Below are 9,448 nucleotides of genomic sequence, written 5' to 3'. Positions count from 1 at the left end.
TGCGTGTCAGGCAGAATCAAATGAGGGGGGCATTCATATCGACCAGTCAGAACAGAAAAAATAGTTTAAAGAATACCTTATTTGTATTAATATTCATGTGTCTGTGAGGATATTTTCCTGGTGTGGGATTAAGGCTTAAGAAATACCAATAACAGTAGATAAAATAAGTGCATCCACACCAATACCAGCACCTTGGCGACAGGTTGACATTTTCCATGTTTTGACAGAAAGAAGCAAATCCCATCTAACTGAGGGATGCTTGTCAGCCCTCTAACCATCAAACCGATGTCAGGAAAAAATTGCGCACCAGCCATAGTCTGCTCTTCCTCCAGTAGCACAAGCACATCTGCAGATATAAGCACAAGCCATTTACTCAGCTTGTGTATTGTAGATCAAAAAAGCAAACGCACAATGCACGGTTGAAAGATGTCAACTAATGACAACAGCTCAACAGTGGATTTGAAGCTCCCAGACCTTTGCTAAAAGACTAAATTGATGATCCTGGCTACCTAGAGCTGTAGTCTTCTGCTGGCTGGCTTCTCTCAGCTTAGTGGATGATACATTAGATCAGTCAAGCATGCATGCATGGAGAAAGAAATAGATGAAGAGAAGGTGACGAGAACGGTATATCCTCAACCAGTTATACTAAAAGGATGCTGAATCAGCAGGGGGTCCATACTTACATCTGGTTGAACTGTTTTACTGTTTTCTGATTTCAAATAGCATGCACAGGAATGGATTATTCCCTACTCCCCTTCATATCTTTTATTTCCAAAGCAATGAAAGCATCACATATCACTTTATTTTCCCAGGAAAGGGGCTTACAAGGATTAAAAAGGCATAAAGCAAGGCTGGTTAAAAAAAACACTGCAGAAATACATATGGGTTTAAAGGAGATGCACAATATACTAAAATGAAAATAATCTCTAATTTATTAGGATTTCTTGTATCCAGAAAAAAAATCCAGTAAATAAACTCATATTATGTCAAAAGAAATGAAACAGTGACACTGTGTGGTTGTAAAGAGGAACTACTACTGGAAGAAAGTAATTCACTCAGTTATAAATCACATCTTTTAATTTACTTGAGATAAACTGAAAAAGTATTATCCTCATAGTAAAGTCAGTCATTAGTCATTTTTGCATATGCATAAAGTGATAAGGTAAGGTGTAAACTGGAATTAACTGCTTTATTGGTGGCCAAGTAGGGACATGCTGAATGTGAAATTCTGGGGCCCTATTAGTGTTTTCTTCTGTATTTAGTTTTGTCTTGTATAAATATTGTTTAAATTGAAATCTTTTATCACCTAAAACCGGTGCTCTTTCAATATAGTCGTGAGTTTCTAGCTGAGAAAATGTTCTCTGATGTTTTGTAAATATGGATAACAAACAACCGGGCATGAAAATAACTAATAGGTCATGTGCCTAAACTGATTAGTCTTAATAACAATAATAATTTATGAGTCATTGCTAACAAATTTAGAATAACAACAATATTTAACAATATTTAGAATAATCAGTAATATCAATAACAGGGGCGTAATCTCCGGGGGTTGACCCCCCAATAATCAGACCCAACCAATATTACCCCCTCCACAATAAAATTATGAATTATCTTACATAAATAAGATGGTGATTTTGATTTTCTTTACTCATTTCAGGTAGGGGAGACCGGGGATAGTTGTAACGTGGGTCAGTTGTAACACTGCCAATTTCTCCAATCAGGGCTAAGTTTCAAATGATGTGACTCATCCTGTACATGCCCAATTCAGTTCTGCTATCACATGTGAAAAATCAGCACATTTTGTCAAACACAGACAATTTAAAATGAAAAAAAGTAATTTGTATGCCAAAAAGTAAGTTTTTCTACTTTATTTCAATTTCTAATAGCATTATCTGCTTTGCAGTTAAACTCATCAAACTTAAATTATGTTATTTGTATGTCTATGGGGATATATTCTGTGTAGGTCTTTAGTGCTAATGTTTTAGCCGTTGGCTGTAATGCTAGCTAGTTCATGGCTATAGGAGTCTGGGTCAGTTGTAACAGCAACAGTCTGGGTTAGTTGTAACAATAATGCAGATGTTAAAACTTACCACACTATTACTTTAACTTATATTAAACAATTTGGGGCAACGACATCAGCAGAGAGAGATTCACTGGTCACCTTTGTATATGCAGTTAATGCCATTGGCAACACAATTCCTCCACTGTTTGTGTTCCCACACATACATTATGCAGACCACTGTGTCAGAGATGGACCAGTAGGAAGTACTGGTAGTGGAAATAAGTCAGGATGGGTGCAAGAAACAGATTTCCTCATCTTTCTGAAGCACTTTGCAAACCACACCAAGGTATGATAAAAAGTAATTCAATTGCGATGCTGGTGAACAACTACATTTTTTCAGCTTCATTGTTATGTTCAAAATTGGTGCAAGAGTTGTAGGTTATAATGCCCACTGAGCCAATGAGGCCAAACTCAAGGAAGACCAACCAAAATTAATGAAATATTCAGTTGCAGAAAATTCCAGAATTTGTCTTTTTTGGGGGGTTGGAATATGTTCAAAAGTTAGATTTCTGCATTCTGTCACACACACACACACAGGAAATGGCTCTAAGTGCATTCATGTGTTGAATAAACAAAGATTACATGTTAATATTTTGTTAGTACCCTTATTTCATTGTGTTACATTTCACCCCGGGATATGTTACAACTAACCCAGACTATGGGGTTAATTGTAACATTTCACTCTTTGTGTTTGAGACCATACCATGCAATGGGTAATTGTGCTGCAGAGAAAATAGCTGCACTATTTAATAGCAGAGACATGTAAATACTTTGCATTACATTTTGAATCCACTACCTTAAAAGAGCTCCAATTTACAGACAGAAATGTCAAAAATGTTACAACTATCCCCGGTCTCCCCTATTACCAAATTACCAAATTACCAAATAGTTGCATGTTTAATCATCTGGGAATTTACCCAGATTTATTTATTTATTTATTTAGACATCTTGATTGCCCCCCCCCCCCCCCCCACACACACACACACACACACACACACACACACACAATGTTCAGCAAAAAGGCACGTCGATGATCAATAACAATCAATAATATCTGGAGACATTGTTAGTATGTGTATCTTGCCTGATCCTGGTGAGATTCCTAGTGATTTTTTTAACATAGGACAGCCCGTTTTTTAGGTGCATGTAGTTCATATTTAAATCATTAGTCATTTATTAATGAACTCTTAGTACAATCACTGTTTTGACTCATCAGGCGCTTAAAATTGGAAAGGTCTTAGTGAATATTCTGCAAATGTACTCTCATTTTAATGCTGATACAAGATACACACATACACGTTTCATGTTTTTTATTATTATAAGTTACACTGATAATTTTGTATAAATGGCAAGAGAAAAACATGTACATTCACTTGGGAGGTAGAAACAGTTTACCAATATGCCACAGGTTCAGGTGTAACACAATATGCTGATACAGAATATGAGCTGTCAAATCAACTGTTGAAGGGTGTGTCGGCAGATCCAGTCACAAGCTATTAGTGCAGAACTAAGAAACACTTAAATAATTGCTTAAATTATGGTTGAGCTCACAAGTTATGGGTCACTTATTTTGGAAATATGGCCTTTTATAGGGCATTGATAATTTTAAACTCTCATCGTGGTGAGTCAGTTTGACAACGTGAGCATTTATTTTGTCCCAAAGTGTTACAAAAATTCACTTTTCTCTGAGTATAACCAGCTTCAACATATCAGTCTTGGTTTGTTTTATAAATGTGGATTAAAGTAAGACGGCTGGACGAATCCGCTGGACATGAAGGGATGCAGGAGCCCTCCAGTGGTTGAAAGCGGAACACCACCCGCTGCGTGGAAGATCACATTTCCAGAGGTGAAGTTGGAGAAAGTTTGATGGAAGCTGGCAGAGCTCGACCCACACGTGGCTGGGTTCGGACTAACATTAATAAGGGAGTTAGAGCCGGGCTGCAAGGTGCTGTCCGCCCCGGGGTTCTGCTTTTTCCACTTGGTCCTCCGGTTCTGGAACCAGATTTTCACCTGGGTTTCGGTTAGACTTAGTGACAAGGCCAGGTTTAGTCTCTCGCACACAGACAAGTACCGAGTTGCGCGGAACTTGTTTTCCAGGGCCACAAGCTGTTCGTAAGTGAACGCTGTTCTGGCTCGCCGTGGTTTGGCACAGGCCTGGTCCGGGCGCCGGCGCTTGTGCGTTGACTGGTCCTGCAAGGTGACCGCTGACTCCCCGTCTCCACTGTCCTGTTGCCCGGTCAGACAGGGCTCCGTGTCCGCAGGTGGGGAGAGAAGATTGGGGTCTACAACAACTTCGGGGTGCCTGGAGAGTGCAGATTGTTCATCTCTTGCATCTTCTGTGGTAAAAAAAGAAAAAGAAAAGTCAGTTCTCATCCTGAAAGTCGCAGCAGCAAACCCAGTGGAGAATTGCCCAATTTAAATATTATTTATTTTCCTCTAAAATTGAGTTGAGCTGCAGTTGTGAGGTGTTAGTTGACAAAGTATGAGAAGAAACCGGAGTTTTCCTTGCTCGGGCAAAATTAGGTGACAAATTTTTGAGGTGATTCGCAAGACTGAGCTGTGTTTTTAAAGAGGTTCTTTATTTGATTTTAGAGGAAAACGGTGACATTTAAGTGAGTCTGTTATTTAAACAATTGGGACCAAACGCCAAGGAGTGAATTTAACTCCGTGGTGCTGAAGGACAGTTCCTGGCAGGACAGACATCACTTGTAACCTGATTAGGAAATGTGTGTTCCTTGTGGAGTGTTTTTCCTCTTTGTTCCGTGTGAACTGCAGTTTACCAAACATAGAAGGCCTAGGAGTTGACATCTGTAAAGCGTTTGATTAGGATCCTGGGGTCGCTGGAGCGGAACAAAGCATAGATTCTGAGGAGAGGAAGATTTGGTCACTAATCCTTAAATAATTTATAAACCACACAGAGCCTCAAATGTCATGTTGCGGAAAGAAATCCCGTCTAAATCCAGCTTCGCCACCTCAGCCATGACGTGCTAATGGAGTTTCATATTTGCGGGTGGATCGATAAATGTCATCTATTTAAAGGGAAGTTTTAATCGAACGATATTTAGGATCAGACATGGATGGGGTGTGAAGTTTGTACCTGCAAGGTGCTGGAGGGAGATATGCAGGATGCAGTAATGGGATATCGATCAAAGCGCGCAGAGGCATCCTCAATGGGACGATTTAAACAATTATCTAGCCTGCCTGTCCCAATGCCAATCACATACTGGGGCTCTGGGAGCAAGCCTTTGTGGCTTCCTTGAAAGGAAACGCAGCCTTGGAAATTAAGGGAAGGTCATACAGAGATGACAATAAATCTGAGAGATAGCGCCTCACTTACTGCTATTTGGTCTCGGCTTGGAGAAAATAAAACTTTTCAAGTATTTCAAATATTTAACTTTTTTTATACGTCTCATTTAGGCATTCAGTTATAAATATGCACAAGATATGCCTGTGTGTTTTTAAGGTAATTTACAGATCCAGGCACACAAACAATAATATATTTAATGAAAAGATTAGAGCCAAGCTATGAGGTGTGTTTTAAAATAATAAAATTGAGGCGTTTTCTCTACCTGCTTCTGTGCGCTCGAGTCTGGAGTCTCCACCTGCAGTGCTGTCCGACTCCAAAGTTGTTCTCTCCGCGTTTGGCGCAGGTAATAACTTCTCCTTGATGATGGAAAGTTCGTTTACCTTCTTACTGTTGAATTTGTTCGGATCCAATATGTCAACTATAGAAAAGGAAATCTTATGACTGGACGTCATTGTCACTTCTTCAGCTGAGGCATCCTTTACGCAGAAAGACTCTTGGAGATAGATGTGCTGATGTGCTCGATTACGCGCCCGGAGAGAAACTTCTCATAGCTTAGTCTGCTCCTTGTTTTCAAACTTCATCAGACCGGGTTCTGTGGCGGTGATCACCTCCTAGTGTTGTGTTCACTCCTCTGCTTCAGTCTGTCAGTCTCGCAGCGTGACCGGAGCGCAGTCTTTAAAGCGTCTATCCCCCCACCCGTCTCCAAACCAGACACGTGACACAAACACTATTAGCGTTTCACACGACCCCCTAATGGGCTCAAAGTATTCGCCGATAATCACCCATATCATTAAATTCCGCAATTCGCGACCTGAAAGTAAATTGTGCACAGATGGCAGTTGATCCATATCAGAGATCGCCCCGTCTCCCCAAATTGGACCCTCTCTCTCTCCCTTTTTTTGTAGACATCACTAGGACGGAGACTTTCGTATATCTTTTAGCAGAAATCAGGGGTTTTCAGAGTCTCCCTGTAAACAGATAGCTGTTTATTTGCTGCCACTGAAATTGTAGGCTTGTAAAGTAACCAGATTATATTTAGATGTTGACTAAATATTTAGGAGTACACTGATAATGATTATTTACAAGTATTATGACAATATTGTCACTTCTAACACATTAGATTTGGCTTAAAATATTGCAAAAAGAAAAAAGCATCTCTGATGGCAGTTTAAACCCTTCCCTCCAGAATGTTTGCCTATTTATAATGGCAGCCTTCTGATATAACTCTTTTATCTTATCTATCACGAAATTAGTCTTAATAGCCTTAGTCTCAGTGTTTTTAAGAGCCATGGACTGCAAGAAATGTATACATTTTAAGGATAGAAGATAAAGCCTCAAATGACTAGGTCTGTTCTTTATTGATAATTGAAGATGTAAAATTTACACGCATACTAGAGGAAATTAAACAAAGACATGGGAATTCATGAGGATTCACTAATCTATATGCTACATTCAAAGCTAAATTGCAGGCACGGTATAAATGCAGCTGATTGTTTTCTCACCTCATGCAATCGATTTATATTCACAGTCAATCGGATCCATAGTGCTTGCAATTAGTATTCAATAAAAAGTGACATGAGATTGTTTGGAGCTTCATGCCTGCTGATGGCTAAAATGGTGAAACCAGCACTGGATCAATATTCTCAGCAGGTGTCCAATAGAGATAAAACCTGATGGGTAACAGGCAGTTATTTTGGATACTGGGAAGCTAAACTAGTAAGTGAAACTGCACAGATCGTCTTGCTACAAACTTCTTTTAATCTTAGAATGATCTAAATTATTCTTAATACTTTATTTTGAGTTAATCCCCGCTCTTTTTCATGTTTTACTAGAAATAGACTTAAGAGTCATTGCCAAAATGTACTTGTGTAATAAAATTGTAATGTAAATTTTACTATCTAAGCCTGTGAGGTCCTTATGTTGTGAGTATGACACAGAAGGCAGACAAGCAATATCTCTGTAATACAGGCTACCAGTGCTGTAATGATTGTTAATGTCTTTGTTCTTTATTCTTTTGCAAAGTACCTCTTAACATTGGTTTTGAAAGGTGCCATATAATTAAAAAAATTACTTACTTTCTTGCTCATGGGGGATCTACACGTGTTTGCACACTGTTAAAGGCCCCCCTACACAGTTTCCTGTGTTACTTACACAGGTCAAGATGATTACTGTGTTACATGGGAGTTTTATTACTTTCCAGTCATAGCCTTCTGGACTGGCACAGTCTGTAGTTACATAGTCAAACATTTGTTGAAGCCACCACTACAGGGTGTCCGCATGTCAGCATTTACATGTGTATGGCACCTTGCACGGCCATTACTGTAGTCCCTCCATATGAATAGAGCCCAGTGCACATTGGAGGTTTACAACTTCCTACGTGAAAGCCCAGTGGCTGGACATCTGTTTGAGTGGGACAAAAGGGACGAGCCTCGAGGACAAAGAGGCCCTCAGGTAGACTTCAGTGAGCGGGAACAGCAGCTGGTTCAGCTCCGAGTCTGTACGGGCCAGAAGGAGACTTCAAAGAGGAGGAGAATTCCTTGTCGAACACAGTGGGGAGCCAAAGAGACACACTTCCAGCCAAGACCCCCCTCCAGGGTCAGTAAAGTCATCACTTCACAGGGAGGCTGCCCCCAGTCTGCTAAACATCAGATAATTTGTCTTAATGGCAGGAGCAACATTATGAGCTCCAGTTCTACTCACACACTGTAGTGTCTTTTGTTTTCTCAAAAGTCCACAGTCTCCCCAAATCTCCTGTAAAGTGGGACTCAAACAAAGGCTCAGCAAGTGTCTGGTTAACCTTTAAGGGCCCAGTATATCCTCTGTACCAGCTGCCAAAACTTTTCAAGACATATTACTGAAGAATATAGTCATGGGCTTTTATGCTTTAGCACTCATGTTAATGTTGAGGGAGACAGTGGAAAGATGACAGGAAAAGAGTGTGGAAGAGTAAATGAGAACGATCAGAAAAAAAAAAGAAATTAAAAAAAAGAAAGGAAACTAACACATGTGAAATTAAGAACATGAAAATTTGATTTGATATCGCCTCTGTCAGTGCGCCCCAGGGCAGCTGTGGCTACAATGTAGCTTGCCATCGCCACTGTGTGAATGTGTGTGTGAATGGGTGGATGACTGAATGTAGTGTAAAGCGCTTTGGGGTCCTTAAGGACTAGAAAAGCGCTATACAAACGCAGGCCATTTTACCATTTTAAATATAATATTGTTAGGAGTTTTTGTTACCATTCTTATGTTGACATTTAGCAAAATTCTACATTGTGCTTCTAAGTGCAGCTTCAAAAAGCTGTTAGCATAGAAACAGCAAAGAAAAGAGGTTGAATGCTCTTCTTCGTTGCTTCATTCCAGTGTTTCTGACATATAACCTTTCAGTTATATTTGTAACTTACTTTTGATGTTGAGCTTGTTTTTCCCACATCATGTAGGCCTTTTCTGAACTGAAATATTAAAGAGGATTCTTTCAAATCAAAATTAATGGAATTTCACATTTTATGAATGTTAACACAAAGGCTTTTCAGTAACTCTGTTCAACATTTTAGTGTAAAAAAGCACTCACCTTCTCAGGAGCTACTTAGTAAAGTTGAGTGCAATCACCATTTATATAAGATTTTTGAGTAAATCAAGTTTTTATAGTGCGCAGTGTTTCACTGAAATAACAACAATGACTCAGGGGAACTTAAAAAAAAGTCTAATTTGATCCTTTAAAACCAACATAGTAGAGTGAAGTTTCATTGTTTTGGTTCTAAACTAAACTAAACTGACCAAACTGGCAGTTTTGTCTCTTAAATTAAGCACCCGATGGTCTGACAGTTTTATAAATAACAAAAAGTGTAAGAAGTCAACAGCTCTGAAACATAAAGAAAACCTGCCTGCTGTCAATCAATTTTTGAGTGCATTTAACATGCACATTAGTAGTTTTAATCATTTTTCTGGAGTTATCTCAACGCATTCTCTGTGTTGCAGGTCATTGGCACTGATGTGTGCCAGCGTAGCTCAATACAGTATAATATTCCTAAATGGGCATAAAACTTTTTCACCTTTTTTTGCCAGCTCTTCTGTGTTTA

At 39.3% G+C, this 9,448-nt stretch overlaps 1 protein-coding gene across 1 annotated transcript; it reads right to left on the bottom strand.

Annotated features, from left to right (window-relative positions):
• Positions 1-3,360: 3,360 nt before the first annotated feature.
• nkx1.2la (NK1 transcription factor related 2-like,a) lies at positions 3,361-6,024 on the bottom strand. The gene is made up of 2 exons (XM_026190578.2): positions 5,635-6,024; positions 3,361-4,401 (listed from the first exon to the last, which is right to left on the bottom strand). Exons 1-2 carry the CDS (start codon positions 5,822-5,824, stop codon positions 3,791-3,793), a joined length of 801 nt encoding a protein of 266 aa, XP_026046363.1. The 5' UTR covers positions 5,825-6,024; the 3' UTR covers positions 3,361-3,790.
• Positions 6,025-9,448: the final 3,424 nt, after the last annotated feature.

This window comes from Astatotilapia calliptera, chromosome 13 (assembly GCF_964374335.1).
Source record: "Astatotilapia calliptera chromosome 13, fAstCal68.1, whole genome shotgun sequence".
In the NCBI taxonomy this organism is placed as follows: domain Eukaryota; kingdom Metazoa; phylum Chordata; class Actinopteri; order Cichliformes; family Cichlidae; genus Astatotilapia; species Astatotilapia calliptera.
Note: the sequence above shows the minus strand (reverse complement) of the source record. Positions and strands in the feature narration are given on the sequence as shown.

Bases quoted from the DNA above. Each gene is read 5' to 3' on its own strand.
- nkx1.2la (XM_026190578.2), bottom strand. From the start codon at position 5,824: ATGACGTCCAGTCATAAGATTTCCTTTTCTATAGTTGACATATTGGAT. The intron at 4,402-5,634 runs GTAGAGAAAACG...TTTTTACCACAG, and splicing joins ACTCGAGCGCACAGAAGCAG to AAGATGCAAGAGATGAACAA.